The sequence below is a fragment of the Lethenteron reissneri genome, chromosome 16 (genome assembly GCF_015708825.2).
Source record: "Lethenteron reissneri isolate LAM-NWPU_2019-01 chromosome 16, ASM1570882v1, whole genome shotgun sequence".
NCBI classification, from domain to species: domain Eukaryota; kingdom Metazoa; phylum Chordata; class Hyperoartia; order Petromyzontiformes; family Petromyzontidae; genus Lethenteron; species Lethenteron reissneri.
The window spans coordinates 10,965,720-10,987,277 of NC_083794.1; the positions used below are offsets into that span (position 1 = coordinate 10,965,720).

Consider the following 21,558-nt stretch of genomic DNA (forward strand, 5'->3'; position numbering starts at 1 on the left):
ACCTCATGGCAATGCCTGAATGTAGGTATAATGGCGGGATGTACCATTTCTCCATTGGCATTCATAATGGCAATGGAGGTTATCATCAGATCCTCAAAATGGGTTGCTGGTGGACAGCGAGTCGACTCTGGTTGTCGCCTCCCTCCACTCAGAGCCTACATGGACGACATTACAACATTGACCACCACTGTCCCATGCACCAGGAGACTGCTCAGAAAACTCGAGGAGAACATCAGCTGGGCCCGTATGAAGATTAAACCATCCAAGTCACACAGCATCTCGATTGTGAAGGGAGTACTCTGTGACCTGAAATTCTTCATCGGAGATGACCAAATCCCAACAGTGTCTGAGCAGCCGGTAAAAAGCCTTGGAAGGTGGTATGATTCAAGCCTGAAGGACAAAGACCAGGTGCAACAGCTGCGCAAAGACATCAGTAGTAGCCTCCAGTCCATCGACAACACCCAGCTACCTGGAAAGTTAAAGGCTTGGTGTCTGCAGTTTGGTCTCCTACCCCGGGTGTTGTGGCCCCTAGCAGTGTATGAGGTTCCAATCTCAACAGTGGAGAAGATGGAAAGAGGAGTCACAGGCTACTTAAAGAAGTGGCTCGGAGTTCCACGATGCCTTACCACCATAGGCCTCTATGGAGATGGTGTCCTCAAGCTGCCCCTCACCAGTCTAACCGAGGAATTCAAGTGTGCAAAAACCAGGCTCCAGATGACACTGAATGAATCTCGAGACCCAGTGGTGAGCAACAACGCGCCGACCTTGGCAACTGGGCGCCAGGAAAAGCAGTCCAGGAGGCAACAGCAGCCCTGAGACATGCTGACATTGTGGGTCATGTTCAGCAAGGGAGAGGAGGCTTTGGACTAACTAGCCGTGCTGCTTGGAGTAAGGCCACTGCACCAGAGCGGCGGAAGATGGTAGTGCAGGAAGTACGCCATCAGGAGGAGGCTGCAAGGTGGGCCAAGGCAGTCTCTCTTGCCAAACAGGGACAGTGGACTCGATGGGACAGTGTGGAGAAGAGGAAGATCAGCTGGAAGGATCTGTGGGCCATGGAAGCGAGGCGGTTGAGCTTTTCCATCAGAGCAACATATGACGTCCTTCCAACACCAGTTAATCTTCACCAATGGTATGGTGAAGATCCGGACTGTGCCCTCTGTTCCATGCCAGCCAACCTCAGGCACATTCTCACAGGGTGTAAAACAAGCCTCACCCAAGGACGCTACACTTGGCGTCACAACCAAGTCCTTAAAAACCTTGCATCCGCCCTGGAGGACAAGCGAACTGCCACCAACTCCCTACCACCCCCAGCAGCATCACACCCCTTACGGACGACCTTTGTCCGCGAAGGGGCTAAACCACCAAAGAGCGGCTCTACACCAATAGAGCGAGACCAGCTGCGCTTGGCCCGCGACTGGAAAATGCTAGCTGACATTGGCCGGCAACTTGTGTTTCCTCCGGAGATCGCAACCACCACCCTAAGACCTGACATGGTGCTCTGGTCCCGTTCGCTCAAGAAGGTCTTCATCATTGAGCTCACAGTACCCTGGGAGGACTCAGTAGATGAGGCTTATGAGCGAAAACATCTGCGCTATGCCGATCTAGCTGCCGAAGCACGGCATCATGGCTGGAACACAGAAGTCCGACCAGTGGAGGTGGGCTGCAGAGGTTTTGTGGCAACATCTACAACCAGACTGCTTAGAGACCTGGGAATTAAGGGCCAGAGCCAGCGTTCGGCAATCAGAGCTGTATCGGAGGCGGCAGAAGGCAGCAGTCAGTGGCTCTGGATGAAGAGGAAAGACCCCAGCTGGGCCCCAAAGTGAGAGGGCCAGGAGGTATGCAGTCAACAATGCTTGACTCAGGGATGAGGACGCCCCTGCCATGCATAGTCCCATGGGATGTTGGCTATCAACAACAAGGCAACTCCTATGACTAATTGGGAATGGGACGCAAGCGTAGGATTGATCACCCTGTCGCTGGCCGCCTTTGGGGAGGGTGTATAGTATGAAAGGCCGAAACACCCTAGGACCCAAAGGTTCACTACTGACGATGCGCTCCCCAAATTTCACCAGGCTCACTGTTCATGAACTCTTGGAAGTGCTTGCACAAAGGATAATAACATCTCATCCTGTGTTCTTTGGAATCTGGGTCTCAATAAAAATCTTCTGTGGGTGTCTGTGGGTTTCCTGCATTGTCCGTAGTTTGGGTTTCACGTGCCACGATCGCGCTCCTGTGGCTTTAATATCTGTCATGTATATCGGTGCATCTCTCTGACTCTCTCTCCCTCTCTGTGTGTACCTCGACGAGTCTCTAAGTTTATCTGTGGGTCTCAAGATGTCTCTTCTGTGGGTGTCTGTGGGATTACTGCGTGGTACGGAGTTTGGGTTTCACGTCCCACGATCGCGCTCCTGTGGCTCGGCGTCTTTAAATGTTCCGTCCATGCAGGAGATGTCGCGTGTGGGCCAGCGCCTCATGTGAGCAGATGCCGGTTGGGGTGGTTCCACGGCCGATGTCTCCCGGGAGGAGGGACGTCAAACTCCCAGAAGGTTTGCGATGTGTGCGTCTCCAACGAGGAGGTGGTGATTCTGTGGACGTCGTCCGCGTTTGTTCGTGTGCCGTGCCGGCCTTCATAGGTGCTCTTGCCTCAACAGTCTGTTAAGGCCAAAGTCTCCCGGGATTTTTAATTTTATAAATTTTAATTTTTTACCTACGTGACTTTACCGAAAAAACTTAAGAATAAGAATATGAGTCTGTTAAGGCTATACGGGGGGGGGGGGGGGGTGGTCTTTATCTTTGTGCGTGTGACCTAAACGTTTCACATTCAACTTCTGCTGTCGCGTCTTTGGAGCTGCAGAGGAGGTGGTGCGTGTGGGGGAGCTGTGGGGTGGTGGTGGGGGAGCTGTGGGGTGGTGGTGGGGGAGCTGTGGGGTGGTGGTGGGGGAGCTGTGGGGTGGTGGTGGGGGGGAGCTGTAGGGTGGTGGTGGGGGAGCTGTGGGGTGGTGGGGGGGGAGCTGTGGGGTGGTGGTGGGGGAGCTGTGGGGTGGTGGGGGGGAGCTGTGGGGTGGTGGTGGGGGGGTGCTGTGGGGTGGTGGTGGGGGAGCTGTGGGGTGGTGGTGGGGGAGCTGTGGGGTGGTGGTGGGGGAGCTGTGGGGTGGTGGTGGGGGAGCTGTGGGGTGGTGGTGGTGGGGGGGTGCGGAGGAGGAGGGGGGGGGTTTGGAAATTGCCCGCGGTGCAGGAGGTTACACAAACTGGCCCCAGGGGCAGATCAGAGGGCACGGGGCCCCCGCATCCTCCCCCATTACCACTCCCATCACCACCCCCCGCCTCCCCATCACCACTCCCACCCCCTCCCGTCCTCCCCCACCACCCCTCAAACCTCCCCACCCCCACGCCGCCGCTCACGCCACTCCGAGGAGAGTGGCGCCATCACTGACTCTGGTGTGTAATGACGTAGAGCTCGTGATGACGTCCGGCTCGTGATGACGTAGAGCTCGTGATGACGTCAGGCTCGTGATGACGTAGAGCTCGTGATGGCGTAGAGCTCGTGATGACGTCCGGCTCGTGATGACGTAGAGCTCGTGATGACGTCAGGCTCGTGATGACGTAGAGCTCGTGATGACGTAGAGCTCGTGATGATGTAGAGCTCGTGATGACGTAGAGCTCGTGATGGCGTAGAGCTCGTGATGACGTAGGGCTCGTGATGACGTAGAGCTCGTGATGACGTAGAGCTCGTGATGACGTAGGGCTCGTGATGACGTAGAGCTCGTGATGACGTCAGGCTCGTGATGACGTCAGGCTCGTGATGACGTCAGGCTCGTGATGACGTAGAGGTCGTGATGACGTAGAGCTCGTGATGACGTAGAGCTCGTGATGACGTCAGGCTCGTGATGACGTAGAGCTCGTGATGACGTCAGGCTCGTGATGACGTCAGGCTCGTGATGACGTAGAGCTCGTGATGACGTCAGGCTCGTGATGACGTAGAGCTCGTGATGACGTCAGGCTCGTGATGATGTAGAGCTCGTGATGACGTCAGGCTCGTGATGACGTCAGGCTCGTGATGACGTAGAGCTCGTGATGACGTAGTGCTCGTGATGACGACAGGCTCGTGATGACGTAGAGCTCGTGTACGTGCGTGGACCTTCACCCAGCAGTGGATTGAGCACGGCTGGTGGTGGTGATGATAGTGGAGAACGGTGGAGCGGTGGCGCAATGGTTAGCGCACTGCGCCATGACAGAGGCATAAAATCGGTGCAGGGTCTCCTGCTGGGTCGACTCAGCCATAAATTAACACCTGGTGACGTTTGTTTAATGTCAGCACCGGGGAGACAAAGGCGGCCAGTGGTGTTGGGGCTGACCCTACAAATGCCCTCTGCAGCGTGCTGGAGGGTGCTCGCTCACGGCCCTTGTCCCAACAGCCTGTGTAGGCTACACGGGGGACTTTTGTCTCTGTGCGTCAACAAACTTTGACTCACGAATGCTGACGTTGTCCCACCGCACCAGGTACTCGTTTGAGGCTGAGTCAACCTAGGGGAGGTCCAGGACCGTTTCAGATAGAACTCGCGTCTGATGTTAGCCATTGCCTGGGGAATGAAACTCGCTAAAGGGCATTGGCAGTGGTGTTTCGACGGCAGTATGTGCTGTATGCATTGGGTCAATGTGCCTCCTGCAGCCACTAGAGGTCGCTAAAGTTACCGCAATGTTAAAACATCGATTAGTGCCAATCGATTAGCGATCGATCGTCAGCAGAGCGGCAATGAAAATCTATTTTGTCGAAACGAAAAGGATTTGATCGGGGAATTTTAAAAGCACTTGTGTAATAACTGTATATTTATGTTTACAGATGTTCTTTCGCAAACTTTATGTAGAAAAACTATTAATTATATTCATGATACACAGTTAAACACACCCATTTAAATATTCCATTCCCGTTCACGGCCACCAACACTCAGTGACGATTAACTGAACCGGTCCTGGGCCTCCCTCTAAGGTCGACTCAGCCTCAAAACGAGTAACTGGAGCTGCGTGTAAACCTCGCCACTGGGGGAGACAAAGGCGGTCGGGGGCGTGGTGTTTCCGGCCTTACACAGGAGGTGGCCACGACGCAAACCGCAACTCGCCCCGACAAACCCGTCGAGACCGCCATGTGCGTCATCACGAGCTCTACGTCATCACGAGCTCTACGTCATCACGAGCTCTACGTCATCACGAGCTCTACGTCATCACGAGCTCTACGTCATCACGAGCTCGACATCATCACGAGCACTACGTCATCACGAGCCCTACGTCATCACGAGTTCTACATCATCACGAGCCTGACGTCATCACGAGCTCTGCGTCATCACGAGCTCTGCGTCATCACGAGAATGACGTCATCACGAGCTCTACGTCATCACGAGCTCTACGTCATCACGAGCCCGACGTCATCACGAGCTCTACGTCATCACGAGCTCTACGTCATCTCGAGGCCTGCGACAAACATCACGCGCACGCATCGCCGCGATGAATTCAATGACAGCACGTGTTCTTTGTTTAAACATATATATTTAACAACGTAGAACGCGATGAGACACTTTTGTACATTTTAAATTAAAAACGACACGATACACGAACGTGACAAGAACAATGATAATGATTTTAACAGCGACTATAATCATTGTAACAACAACAACAACTGGTAACCACTGTTAGACACAACTAACATCAGAGCGGCAACCACATCAACCACAACGCCCACAACACAGACTCACAACACAGACTCACAGTACAGACTCACAGTACAGACTCACAGTACAGATTTAAAGCTCCCTCGGCTCGCCACGCCTCTTCCGTTTCCGTTGCTGGCAGCCATGCCGATTGTGACGTCACGTCAGTCGTCATCGTCGTCATCGTCGTCGTTATAACGACCCGCGTGGGCAGACAGCCCGTAGTCGTCGAGCTGCACGTCACGTCACGTGTGACCCACTTCCCGCCCACGTGGTGTGACGGTCAACAAGCGTGAATCTGGAAAAGAAATGGCGGCCGTCGCATGCAACGGTTGCGACCAACAATGGCCTCAGCGTTGCACGTTCACTGGGGTGATGAAGTATGGTCAATCGACCACCCCCCCCCCCCCCCCACAGCTAAATGTGTTTACTTCGGAGTGAACGGGGGGGGGGGGAGTATTTGATTGTAAAGTTAACAAATCCAATTCGCCGGTCATCTCGTAGTAACCTAGCGAGCAGCGGTCAAACCCATTGATCGATTCATTATCGATCAACGCCGATTTCCCCAGCCTCACGATAATAACCCGCGGTTCGTATCCCGCGTGCAACATGCGTTGCGTGACCCGCAACGCTAACTGAATAATCGATTACTTAATCGAATAGAGAGGGCGGTCGAGGGGGTGGGAGAGACGGTAAATCGTGAAACCCCCAACTTGATGTACTGTATTTCAAAGTACTATTACTGTACGGGGTGATCCATGTATAGTTACCCCGCTGAGAACTAACGATACTACTCGCTACGTTTGTAGCGTTTAAAATGAAACACAAATACAACTGAACACGTTCATCAATAACACTGCTGCTTTAAAATAATAATAAAAATGCGACGTTTCGGGTCACGGCCCTTCTGCATAGCAGATATTATTTATGGAGGCCAGAGAGATTTCGATTTAAAGCTTTCGTGACTGCAGGGATTCATCTTCTTGGTTTTCTCGGTAAAGTCACGTAGAATGGAAATAATAAAATAATAACATTCAGACTCTGTCTTCTCGACAGACCCGTTCTTCACCTGAGGACGGCTGCTTGCGTTGTGGCCGAAACGTCGTGAGAATTATTTTATTATGTTTTCTTTTATTATTTTATTATTTCCATTCTACGTGACTTTACCGAAAGAACCAAGAAGGCCAGAGAGACTTAGTTAATAGGAGCCGGAGGCTGCGCTCTTAGACGAGATATTCGCCTGCATGGGCCCTGCTGGAAATGAAAACGCCAATAATGTACCGGAGATTGAAGGGTCCTAAATCGGTAACAACTCGGAACGGCGTGAGCAGAATAGACATTTTGTTTTAAACGGGGCAAAGGATGTGCACGTGAATACGCGTGCGGAGTAACTTGCACGTGTGTTTACATCGGAGAGGGCTTCCGAAACATCACGAGTTAGTTTTACTCCACCAAAGCGCGTACTCCCCACCCTCCCCCAAAATTATTTGTCGTGGGTGACATCTGTAACACTTTTCGCACAGTCCTGTCCTCCTAGAGCGTGGTGGTCGTTGCGTTCCCGGAACAACGCTGCATTGTGAGAAAACTCGCGTCGGAATCAATCAGAGCGATGCATGGGGCCAATCGCGGCCCGCGATGACGCGGGCAGCAGCTAAAACAGCTAAAGCAGCTGTCCTCCTCGACTGCAGCCTTGCACCCGTTTGATCCTCAATCGTTAAAAAGAAATGTGCAAAGTTCATAAATACGTAGGCTTTGATGAAACAAAGTAATTCTAGATTTGAAGCTTTCGTGACTGCAAGGAGTCATATTCTTAGTTTTTTTCGGTAAAGTCACGTAGGTAAAAAAGTAAAATTAAAAGTAATAAAAGTAAAATAAAAATAAAATAAAAATCACGACGTTTCGGAGGCAACACAAGCAAGTGATACAGCAAGCGTGCTGTGACGGTTCCACCTGAAGACGGAAGCTTGTGTTGCCTCCGAAACGTCGTGATTTTTATTTTTTATTTCACTTTTATTAATTTTAATTTTACCTTTTTACCTACGTGGCTTTACCGAAAAAACCTAAGAATATGAAACAAAGTGAGTTGTATTTATTTACGCTATTTAATTTCACCTTTATTTAACCAGGTAGTTAACGCTTAATGAGTGTTTCGATGATTTACCTTTTTAAAAAAAGATCTGTCCACGTCTCGCACCCCCAGAAAGGGCATCTCGCGCACCCCCACGATAAGAACCACTGATCTAGAAGCATCCAGCAGTATCCCCATGCCCTTATGCGATGACGCTACGCCGAGGCAGCCTGTCACAGCGGCTGATTCCTACTCGCTCGACGGAGTTTCGTTCACTCGATCGCGTTATATCCAATTGGCGTCCGCGTTATATGTATCAAGTGTGTTCCCCGATGCATTAATCGCGTTATATCCAATTCCCGTTGTGAGAACAACACGTGGCGTTCTAGGAGAACAAGACTGTAATTTATCGACTTGCTTACTGATTTCTCTACTTTGCACTCGCATCGTGTTGATGTCACCTGATGACCACCCCCCCCCCCAAACTGGACGTCTGCTAACAAAAAGAGCTTAATAGCTCATCGGATTCCTCCAGGATAAATAATGATTCTGATAAATGGATCACCCCGTACGCTCAGAATCGCACATCGCAGAGCAAAGATAATGCACGGGTACCGTTCACGGGTACCGTTCACGGCCGTGTGATGAATACGTCTGAATATTTCCAGCGACATCAGCGGGCGCAATAACTTATACGTTTATATATAGTTTTTTTTTAAACCACACACAACAACAACGATTATGGAATGACATTAATGTATCCGTCGTGTTGTCGCGAGCTGCTGAACTTCCTTCATTTAACAGTCGACAGGACACGGAAACAACACCCTCCCTTTGACGAACAAATACCGTGAGATTTTAGCGTTTTCTTTTTACATTGCACGATAAACGAACGTGGACTTTGGTGTAATAATCATCATCGTCGTAATCATCGTCATTATCGTCGTCATCATCATCGTCGTCATCATCGTCGTCATCATCATCATCATAGTCATCATCGTCGTCATCATCATCGTCGTCATCATCTTTATCATTGGCAGCATCATCATCATCATCCGCCCTGCAGTACGCAGGCAGTGTCCGTATATAGTTATCGAGTCATCTCGACAAATGATTTGGTGATGCTGATGATACAGCTGATGCTGTTGCTGCTGTCTTTGGCAGTGGTGCACAAGCAAATACAACAACAGCAACAATAATCAACACGCTAGTCAATAACACCGTGGCCTTAAAAAAATACCTAATCAGCAACGTTTCGGTCAATTGTCCTTCTTCACAGCACGTCGCCGATATGATATTTATTTTAGTTATTTTAAGTCAGTGTCGTTAACGAAGATGTCGAGTCGTCACTTTGAGCCAGCCACGGATTGGGTTCACATCCCCAACTGCGGATCGCGAATCTTACCTCCCCTGCACCCCCCCAAATCAAACAACTCATAATCTTTATTTAAACTTAATTCTAGATTTGAAGCTTTCGTGACTGCAATGATTCATATTCTTAGGTTTTTTTTCGGTAAAGTCACGTAGGTAAAACATTAAAATTAATAAAAGTAAAATAAAATAAAAATCACGACGTTTCGGAGGCAACACAAGCTTCCGTCTTCAGGTGGAACCGTCACAGCCACGACAGCTGTATCAAGTATGTTTTACCTACGTGACTTTATTTAAACTGCAGGAGGAAGCCGATGAGCTATGAAGTTCTTGTGCACAGATGCCCCGCGTGATGATCTCGGTGACGCTGCTGCTGCTGCTGCGTTAGTGGCGGTGCTTCCGCGCAGCTGATCAATAACAACTCGACTCCGCAAACTCGTCAATTCCAACACTGTTGTGTGTGTGGCCTCAATAGGAGAACCTATCATAGGCGACGTTTCGGTGTCACGACCCTTTTACAGTTCGTAGCGCATGAAAAATACACGGTTAGTGCAATTGCCCTTATTTATAGTACGCGGAGAAGGGTCATTGCCCGAAACGTCGCCTGTTATATATTTATCCTATTAAGGCACGCAGTGGTTTTGACGAATGTGTTAAGTGTTTTTGTCATTCCAAAAATCGATTATAATCGACTCGATATGATTATATATCGTTTTGTTATCGCCTTGTCGGTATTGTTTTATTTTTTTAAAGGCATTTCTATTCAGGTTGTATACTTTGGTTTGCTCCATTAGCCTCGATGTAACATTGGTACGTCATTTAATTAACGAATAAAGTCTCGTATCGTATCGATTAATCGACGCGTCGTCACACACCAGGGACGTCCCACTCACTATCCCGCCCTATCGGAATGAACGAATGAATCGAGTGGATGCTCTCATCAAGACGACCACCGTCAACAAGCCCTCTCCCACGAAGCTGCAATCACCGAACACTTATGGATGGACTGACCCCGCCATGGCAACGTGGAATTGTCCAATTCCCTGGCTCAAGGCTACCGACGGAAATATTCGCCGTCCCGTTGCTCCTTCGAGCTTCTTGAGTTGAAAACGTATCGACGGATTCCTCGCTGTTGTTCGTGAATTATAATAAAATTAATAATGTTGCTTTTTGTGATTTTTTTTTTCACTTGTACCGCCACCGCCGCCGCACAGAGTTCACTCGCTCTCGAACAGAGAGAGACACAGAGGACGACTCAGAGAGAGAGAGAGAGGACGACTCAGAGAGAGACACACAGAGGACGACTCAGAGAGAGAGAGACAGAGGACGACTCAGAGAGAGATGGGGACGACTCAGAGAGAGAGAGAGGACGACTCAGAGAGAGAGAGAGGGGATGACTCAGAGAGAGGACGACTCAGAGAGAGAGAGGACGACTCAGAGAGAGAGAGGACGACTCAGAGAGAGAGAAAGGACGACTCGGAGAGAGAGACAGAGGACGACTCAGAGAGAGAGTGGATGACTCAGACAGAGGACGACTCAGAGAGATACAGAGGACGACTCAGAGAGAGAGGACGACTCAGAGAGAGAGGACGACTAAGAGAGAGAGGGGACGACTCAGAGAGAGAGGGGACGACTCAGAGAGAGAGACAGAGGACTACTCAGAGAGAGACAGAAGACGACTCAGAGAGAGAGGACGACTCAGAGAGAGAGAGGGGACGACTCAGAGAGAGAGGGGACGACTCAGAGAGAGAGAGACAGAGGACGACTCAGAGAGAGACAGAGGACGACTCAGAGAGAGAGGACGACTCAGAGAGAGAGAGGGGACGACTCAGAGAGAGAGGGGACGACTCAGAGAGAGAGAGACAGAGGACGACTCAGAGAGAGACAGAGGACGACTCAGAGAGAGAGAAAGGACGACTCAGAGAGAGAGACAGAGGACGACTCAGAGAGAGAGAGAGGGGACGACTCAGAGAGAGAGAGGACGACTCAGAGAGAGGACGACTCAGAGAGAGAGAGGGGGGACGACGACGACTCAGAAGCACCAGGAGGAGGAACCACCGACGATGAGCGTGAAGGCAGCGGCACTCGCAGCCACAGTTGCCCAAGCTCTGCGGCCCTCTCTCTATATCAAAGTGTTTGCACGTTGCAGGAAACTGCAGCTGCCGGAGAGACGACACACGAATGGACGGAGCAGGTGGAGTCCACCACATTGCTGCTGCTGCTGCCGTGTGCCGCGTTCTCCTGAGCAGCTCATCTTAGACGCCTACGGCAAGGGAGTTTCACAACTTCTCTCTCTCTGTGTGCCCCACCAACCCCCACTGCTGCCTCCACACAGTGCGTAGCCATCACCACCATCACCACCATCACCATCACCACCATCACCATCATCACCACCACCACCATCACCACCACCACCATCACCACCACCATCACCATCACCACCACCACCATCACCACCACCATCACCACCACCACCACCATCACCATCATCACCATCATCACCACCACCACCATCACCACCACCATCACCACCATCACCACCACCACCATCACCCCCATCACCACCACCATCACCCACCATCATCACCACCACCATCACCCCCACCACCACCACCATCACCCCCATCACCACCACCATCACCCACCATCATCACCACCACCATCACCACCAACCGCTGCGCGTTGTAGAATCGAGCACAAATTGTCCGCCGCCAACACGTGACACTTCCTCCACCCCACCCCACGCCCGTGTCGTCGTGTCGTCGTGTTGTCGTGTCGTCGTGTCGCCGTGTCATCGTGTTGTCGTGTCGTCGTGTCGCCGCCACAGACGCGAGCCGCTCCGACCCCGCGACGCACCGACGCACCGTTCGACGACGTCAAGCATTTGACGAGAAAACGAAAGAAATCGACCGGCCGATGCGCGTGGTCACCGTCGAACGCAAAGGCGACATCGTCAGTCAGCTCGACAAAGGGGATGGTTGTGTCGTCTTGTTGTGTAGAGGGGGGGATGGGGGCGAGATGTCTCAAGGCGCGCAAAGTCGTGAGTAGTGATCGTCATTCGGAACGGTCGGGGAGGGGAATTGGAGGTGGAGCGGTGGGGACACGGGAGCTGTGCAGTGCGGTGTGTCTAACGCGGTGTGTACACAGTCACATACTCACACAGTCACACACAATCACAGTCACACACACAGACACACAATCACACACACAGTCACACACACACACAGTCACACACACACAGTCACACACACAGACACACACAGTCACACAGTCACACACACAGTCACACAGACACACACACACACACACAGACACACACAGACACACACACACAGACACACACACACACAAGCGCCTGAACGCAACGCAAATTGAGAATGTTGGAATCTGCGTCATCTACACATACACACGTGACGTGGCTGTCAATTGGGTACGAAGGTGATGATGACTGTGACATCGTGACATAGAGGCGAGTGAATTTGCGTGATAGTGTGCATGTGTGTGTGAGCGCGTGTAAGATATGTACGATGATAATGATGATGAATTGATGATGATGATTGTAATGATGTGGGGAGCGGCAGTGTAGCGGTTAGAGCGCTGCGCTACGAATCCGGCGACCCAAAACTGTTGTTGTTGTTGTTGTGTTTAGATTGTTGTTGTTTAGATTGTTGTCCTTCCCCCGCACCTCCGATTAGCAAGGTTGGCTACGTACGGTGCGAAAGAAGTTCAACATACTGCACATACATACCCGAGTTCGATTCCCACTCACGGTCAACACCAGTGACGATTATCTGAACTGGTCCTGGGCCTCCCCTAGGTCGACTCAGCATCAACTGAGTACCTGGTTGCGGTGTGTAGTAAACATCGCCACTGGGGAGACAAAGGCGGCCGGGCGTGGTGTTGGCCACTCAACCCATCGTGTGCCGTGCCGGTCTTCATAGGTGCTCGCTAACAGCACTTGCCCAAAGAGTCTGCTCAGGCTACACGGGGGATCTTTGTCTTTGTCTCTGCACGATTGTAAATGATGATTATGATTGTAATGATGATGATTTATTACTGTAATGATGAAAATTATGCTGCGAAACGTGGGTGGAATACAATTTTAATGTGAGCACATTGAAATATTTACAAATCCATCGATCGATTTTAGATTTAAAACCAGGTGAAGTGATTTGCAGCGTGTGTGTGTTTTAAGGCGTGTGTGCGTTTCTATTGAGTACGGTATATATATGTGTGTGCGTTTGTGTGTGCGCTGTATGCGTGTTCACGTGCATACATGTGCATGCGCGTGTGCGCCGCGTGTAAATAATGTTCAAGTAGATGCGTGTGTGCGTTCTGAACCTGCCCCAGAAGTTTGGCCTTTGTTTCATCCGTATGTATTAATGTGGCGCGCACGCGTGTGTATATGTATGCATGCGTATTGTGTAAGTTTGTGTAAGTTTGTGTGGTATATCCAAGCATGTGCCTGCATATATCGGCCGGATGCACACTCATGAACCGAGTTGACAAAGAACTGAGCTCTAACCCCGAAACCGACACAGATAAAAAAAAGCATCAAATACATCAACAACAACAACAAAATTAAATTCCCCGCAGACAGCATCACCGCAGCATCTCTGCGACCAACTCCGCGATTGAGGTAGCGTACACACACAACAACAAAGACGAAGATCCCCCTCGTAGCCTTGAACAGGCGATTTGGGGCAAGTGCTGTTAGCGAGCACCTATAAAGGCCGGGCACGGCAGACGAGGGGGTGGGTGGCTAGCACCACGCCAGGCCTCCTTTGTCTCCCCCGTGACAATGTTTACACAACGCACCGGGTACTCATTTGAGACTGAGTCGACCTAGGGAAGGCTCAGGGCCGGTTCATACTAATCGTCACCCGGTGTTGACCGCGAGCGGGAATCGAACTCGGGACGCCGGGTTCGTAGCGCGGCGCGCGAACCTTTGTGCCCCACTGCTCTCCACTCACACACACTTACACACACACTTACACACACACACTTACACACACTTACACACACTTACACACACACTTACACACACACACACTTACACACACACTTACACACACACACTTACACACACACACACTTACACACACACACTAACACACACTTACACACACTTACACACACACACTTACACACACACACACTTACACGCACACACTTACACACACACTCACACACACTTACACACACTTACACACACACACTTACACACACACACTTACACACACACACTTACACGCACACACCTACACACACACACTCACACACACTTACACACACTTACACACACACACTTACACACACACTTACGCACGCGTATTCACACCGCCGCATGTGACCTTCCTTAGCAGGGGAGTTCGTGAGGCTGCCTTTTGCCATGGAGGGGGGGGGGGTTCGTGATGCAAGGATGTAAATGGGGGGGGGGGGGCACGTGTCCAAACCCCCCCTCACCCCCCCCCCCCCCCCCACGTCAAACCCACCCACCACTCTTCGTAACCCCATCGTCTTCTCGGGTCTCTCCAGGGGGCCATGCGGAGCACCGGCGCAGTTGCACCGCCTGCGCACTTCAAAGCAAGTCACTGGCCGCTACTGCTGCTGAGAGACCTGAGCCGCAGGGGGTCTTGATGCACAACTGCAGACGAGAAGGCGGCAGCAGCGGCGGTGGCGGTTGCGGTGGTGGTGGTGGCATCGCAGTTGTGGTCGTGGTTGTCGCATTTGGCCGTGGCGGCGGTGGCGGCCCTCACAGGTGCCCGCTACTCGCTCGCAGCCACTTGCCCCAACAGTCTGTTGGAGGCCACACGGGGCTAGTATTGGGGGGGGGGGGGGGCTTTGTCTTTGTCCGCGGTGTGGCCGTGCGGAGCGGTAGGTTTGCGACCCGAGTTCCATCTCCCGCGCTCACGGCCAACGTGCGGCGAGGAATACCCGAACCTCGGTCCTGGGCCTCTCCTCGCTCGCCACGGATAAGTTTGGTCGCGAAAGCCCGACGCGTTGGGGGGTGGGGGGGGGTTGGTGGTCTCTGTCTTGGCTTTGCTGGAGGGCGGCAGGGGGTAGGGTGGGTGGTGGTGGGTGGGGGGTAGGGTGGAGGTGGGGGGGGGGTGAAGGGGTCATTGGAACTCGAGTGCCCACACGTGCTGAGGCCACCCCGTGCGTCCTTTGCTCTTCCTCTCGGCGCTGCTCGCCGCTCCGCGCTTTATCTCGTCCTGCTGCGCGCGGAGAGAGCCACAACAACAACAATAATAAACAAACATCTCGTGGCCGTTACACCACCACCCCCGCCCTGCCGGCCCGGCGCACAAAGACACAGGCAAAGATCACCCAGATAGCCTTGAGCAGGCTGTTTTGGGGAGGAGGGCAAGTGCTGTTCGCGAGTGCCATCGAACGGATGAGGCTCACAACGGCGGAACCGCGCCCCGGCCGTCTTTGTCTTCCGAGTGGAGTGGCGACGTTCATCTCAGACTGCAATCCGATGATCTGTAAAGCTCTTTTACCCATCGCACACCCAGGTACTTGACTCGTCATTCGAGTAGCCGGTGCGATGTCAACACACACACACGTAGATATACGCACGAGCAGATACACAGGTAATGATGCCTCGGTAGGCTTTGCCTGATACGATGGGGATGGTTTGGTTTTATTTGCATGTGTTTCTGGAGATTTGTTCACCATTCTTATATTTTTGCACTACTATTGTGCTTTTGTGCTATTGTTGTAACGTCCTTACCCCGTGCCCTCACTGGGCATCTGTGAAAAAATAGCTTTGTTGCTCATCGGATTCCTCCCGCAGTATAAATACATATTCTGATTCACTTAGATACGATAACTACAAGTTCATACACAAACATATCCATGCAGATACACACATATAGAAACACATACACACGTAAATACACATCTAGAAACACACAGATACACATAGGTACATAAGCATTAATCACAAACGCACACATACAAAAACACACATATATATACAAAGATCCCCCGTATAGCCATCAGAAACATTGTGGGCAGGTGATATTAGCGAGTAGCACCAATGACGGCCAGGATGGCACGGCACACGAAGGGGTGGGCGGACAACACCACTCCCGGCCGCTTTTGTCTCCCCAGCGCTGATATCTTACTGTACCGGGTGGCACTCATTCAAGGCTGAGTCGACCTATGAGAAGGCCCAGGACTGGTTCAAATATCTGCCAATTGTTGTTGGTTTGTGAGCGGGAATCGAACTCGTGTCGTCTGGTTTACAGTGCAGTGTGCTAACCACTACACCGCCGCTCTCCGTATAATATATTTCATACAAACACACACATGCAAGCATGTGCGTGTGTGTGTGTGATTAGTGTACTTGCCCCAAGAGTCTGTTAAAGGCTATATGGGAGATCTTTGTCTCTGTTAGGAATATCTCGTGGTGTTCCCATTATTGTTTGTCTAACAATTGCACTCCACCTGTGCTTTTGAGGATCACTCCGGGAAATTCTAAAACTCTCGCGTCTATGAGAAGACGGCCCTGGAGAAAATGACTTCAAAGAACTGCAACGTCACATAGATTTTTGTGCCACCCAGTCTAATAACCCGATGTGTCCTGACTTTTGGGCCACCCAGTACAATAACCCGATGTGTCCTGATTTTGGGCCACCCAGTCTAATAATCCGATGTTTCCTGACTTTTGGGCCAGCCAGTCTAATAATCCGATGTGTCCTAACTTTTGGGCCACCCAGCACAACAACCCATAACTACAACACCCAACAAAGAGCGACAACAAAACGACTAAACCCTCCACGCCATAACAAAAAAAACCACGCGAAAAGACACTTTTTGTCGTTGTCAACTGGACGTGGAAACCAGTTGAATCACGGTGATGAATGCCAACACCATCAATCCCCCGATGCTGTCACGGGCTTCCGCAGCAGACGTCCGTCTAACTCACGCGGCCACACAGCTCACTCATAGCTGGCAGCATCAGCAGCACGAGCAGCAGCAGCGGTGGTAGCAGCTATCGTGAGCCGATCCCCTCCCCGTTCGCAGACACGCTCAGCCAAAACTCAGAGGCCACCATAAATCTGGCTGTGTTTTGATTTCCTTGAGCCATCGGGCGCCCGTTGCAACAAACTCCATCGCCGTTAAAGCAACCCCCTCCCCCCCACCACCGCTTACGGAGAATTATCGCTGCAAGTCTCTATAGGTGTGGGGCAGCTTCTCCCACCCCCTCCCCCACAGCCCCCCACCCCCTCCCCCGCCAGGGGGTCACGGGGTCAATGTTAGAGTTTGTGCTCCGGACCGTGACCCAAGTGAGTAAACGCTTTTCTAGCGGTAAATCCAAGACGCCTCTGTGCATTTCCTCCGTCTAAGTTCGGCTACACGGGGGTCGTACGTGCGTACGTAAGCATCGTGTGTGTGTGTTGAACTTCTCTCGCGCCGTACGTAGCCGATCGGAGGTGCGGGGAGAAGGGCAAAAAATACTAAAACACACAAAAAGCAATTGGGTGGCGCCCGATTTGCGTGCCGTACACTTCCGGAGTGTGCAGAGACACAATCATAAATCAAATTTCGATTTAAAGCTTTCGTGACTGCAGGGATTCATCTTCTTGGTTCTTTCGGTAAAGTCACATAGAAGGGCAATAATAAAACAATAAAAATAAAACATAATAAAATAATTCCCACGACGTTTCGGCCACAACGCAAGCAAACGTCCTCAGGTGGAGAACAGGGCTGTCAAGAAGACAGAGTCTGAATGACACACCCCAGGCTTGGAGCGTCTATTTAGACCTGTTCTTCACCTGAGGACGGCTGCTTGCAGTTGTGGCCGAAACGTCGTGAGAATTATTTTATTATGTTTTATTTTTATTATTTTATTATTTCCATTCTACGTGACTTTACCGAAAGAACCAAGAAGAAAAATCATAAATCATTTAGTGGCCTCGACAAGTCACGGCTGGATAAAGGCCTCTCTCCGCGCCGTGTCGGTCGCGGGCGTCGTTCGACCTTACTTCGCCGCGCTGGTCAGCACACATCGACAGTGCTGAATACGATGTTTACAATAACGAGAAGCGAGCTCACCACAATATACACACACCTCCTTTGCGGAGGGATATCAAGCGTAAATAACCTCGCTCGCAACGGCTTCGCACATAAGACACATTCAGACTTACATAAGACACATTCAGACTTACATAAGACACATTCAGACTTACATAAGACCCGTAGATTCACAACCAAACCCACAGACTCACACAGAGAAACCCATCGACTCACACAGAGAAACCCACAGACTCACACAGAGAAACCCACAGACTCGCACAGAGAAACCCACAGACTCGCACAGAGAAACCCACAGACTCGCACAGAGAAACCCATAGACTCGCACAGAGAAACCCACAGACTCACACAGAGAAACCTATCGACTCGCACGGAGAAACTCACAGACTCGCACAGAGAAACCCATCGACTCGCACAGAGAAACCCACAGACTCGCACAGAGAAACCCATCGACTCGCACAGAGAAACCCACAGACTCACACAGAGAAACCCACAGACTCACACAGAGAAACCCACAGACTCACACAGAGAAACCCATCGACTCGCACAGAGAAACCTATCGACTCACACAGAGAAACCCACAGACTCACACAGAGAAACCCACAGACTCACACAGAGAAACCCACAGACTCACACAGAGAAACCCATCGACTCGCACAGAGAAACCCACAGACTCACACAGAGAAACCTATCGACTCACACAGAGAAACCCACAGACTCACACAGAGAAACCTATCGACTCACACAGAGAAACCCACAGACTCACACAGAGAAACCTATCGACTCACACAGAGAAACTCATCGACTCACACAGAGAAACCTATCGACTCACACAGAGAAACCCACAGACTCACACAGAGAAACCTATCGACTCACACAGAGAAACCCACAGACTCACACAGAGAAACCTATCGACTCACACAGAGAAACTCATCGACTCACACAGAGAAACCTATCGACTCACACAGAGAAACCCACAGACTCACACAGAGAAATCTATCGACTCACACAGAGAAACCCATCGACTCACACAGAGAAACCCACAGACTCACACAGAGAAACCCATCGACTCGCACAGAGAAACCCACAGACTCACACAGAGAAACCCATCGACTCACGCAGAGAAACCCATCGACTCACACAGAGAAACCCATCGACTCGCACAGAGAAACCCACAGACTCACACAGAGAAACCCATCGACTCACACAGAGAAACCCATCGACTCACACAGAGAAACCCATCGACTCACACAGAGAAACTCATCGACTCACACAGAGAAACCTATCGACTCACACAGAGAAACCCACAGACTCACACAGAGAAACCTATCGACTCACACAGAGAAACCCATCGACTCGCACAGAGAAACCCATCGACTCACACAGAGAAACCTATCGACTCACACAGAGAAACTCATCGACTCACACAGAGAAACCTATCGACTCACACAGAGAAACCCACAGACTCACACAGAGAAACCTATCGACTCACACAGAGAAACCCACAGACTCACACAGAGAAACCCATCGACTCGCACAGAGAAACCCATCGACTCACACAGAGAAACCTATCGACTCACACAGAGAAACTCATCGACTCACACAGAGAAACTCATCGACTCACACAGAGAAACCTATCGACTCACACAGAGAAACCCACAGACTCACACAGAGAAACCCATCGACTCGCACAGAGAAACCCATCGACTCACACAGAGAAACCCACAGACTCACACAGAGAAACCCACAGACTCACACAGAGAAACCCACAGACTCGCACAGAGAAACCCACAGACTCACACAGAGAAACCCACAGACTCACACAGAGAAACCCACAGACTCACACAGAGAAACCCATCGACTCACACAGAGAAACCCACAGACTCACACAGAGAAACCTATCGACTCACACAGAGAAACCCACAGACTCACACAGAGAAACCCATCGACTCACACAGAGAAACCCACAGACTCGCACAGAGAAACCCACAGACTCACACAGAGAAACCCATCGACTCACACAGAGAAACCCATCGACTCACACAGAGAAACTCATCGACTCACACAGAGAAACCCACAGACTCACACAGAGAAACCCATCGACTCACACAGAGAAACCTATCGACTCACACAGAGAAACTCATCGACTCACACAGAGAAACCCATCGACTCACACAGAGAAACTCATCGACTCACACAGAGAAACCTATCGACTCACACAGAGAAACCCACAGACTCACACAGAGAAACCTATCGACTCACACAGAGAAACTCATCGACTCACAGAGAAACCCATCGACTCACACAGAGAAACCCACAGACTCACACAGAGAAACCTATCGACTCACACAGAGAAACCCATCGACTCACACAGAGAAACCCATCGACTCACACAGAGAAACCCACAGACTCACACAGAGAAACCCACAGACTCACACAGAGAAACTCACAGACTCACACAGAGAAACCCACAGACTCACACAGAGAAACCCACAGACTCACACAGAGAAACTCACAGACTCACACAGAGAAACCCAAGTGACAATCCGCAGTGTTCTGACACCGTCTGACTTCGTCTCTGGCCTGGTGGGAGCTCGGCAACACGCGACATCGGCCCCCGGCTGGAAAAAAAAAAACCCGAAACGGAAGTCATTGCCTCCTCGACCTGGTGCTACGAAAACCGCCACTGGAGGATTGGGGGGGCGAGGGCCTCTTTTTTGCCAACTCCTCCAAACACGAGATAAATTCGCAGCCATGCAAATCACTGGCTCACGCCACTGCTGATCAGAAATCAATGAGAAGCTGTCTGGATCCTGGAGAGCCGTGGAGCTCTGTGTCACCGATGTCCAGTTGGGGCACAGGGTCAGAAAGTCACAACAAAGAAACAATGCCAAACTAAAATAAACGATGGGAGTGTAAAGTATAGGAAATGTAAGCAAATCACTGGACGTAAATTCGTAAAAAATAAAGAAAGTATATAATTTACAATGGCACAGGTATATATCAATTGTCAGGTTTGGGCAAGGCAGCAAAACAAACAGCAAAAAGAGTCTCAGACGACACCATGACAACACACAGTCTCTCAATGCAATTGCACGTGAACATTTGAACTTTCGAAAGTTACACGGGAAGGGTGACAGAGGCCTCCACTACGATGGAGCTCTAGAGAGTCCCTCAAAGAGTTGATGTTGTACGGATATCTCGCCTATTCTTCCCACACTGTTTGTTGTGGTACAGAGTTAGCCTGATAACGTTAATCTAAATTGTCTTATGGTTGTTATTGTTTGACCTGCATCCCACTGGGATTTGTGCACACAGCGTTGAAATGCGGGGTTTTTTTCTGGAAGACTTTCCTGTTTTTACAGGATTTTT

The 21,558-nt window shown here is 50.8% G+C and overlaps 1 protein-coding gene across 1 annotated transcript in view; it reads right to left on the reverse strand.

Annotated features, from left to right (window-relative positions):
- Nucleotides 1-15,229: 15,229 nt before the first annotated feature.
- Nucleotides 15,230-21,558, reverse strand: part of LOC133343113 (heart- and neural crest derivatives-expressed protein 2-like) — a 48,282-nt gene continuing 41,953 nt past the window's right edge. The window contains exon 4 of the mRNA XM_061552619.1: nucleotides 15,230-15,359. Coding sequence (XP_061408603.1) covers nucleotides 15,261-15,359 — 99 coding nt within the window. The 3' untranslated portion in view covers nucleotides 15,230-15,260. The remainder of the gene's footprint in view (nucleotides 15,360-21,558) is intronic.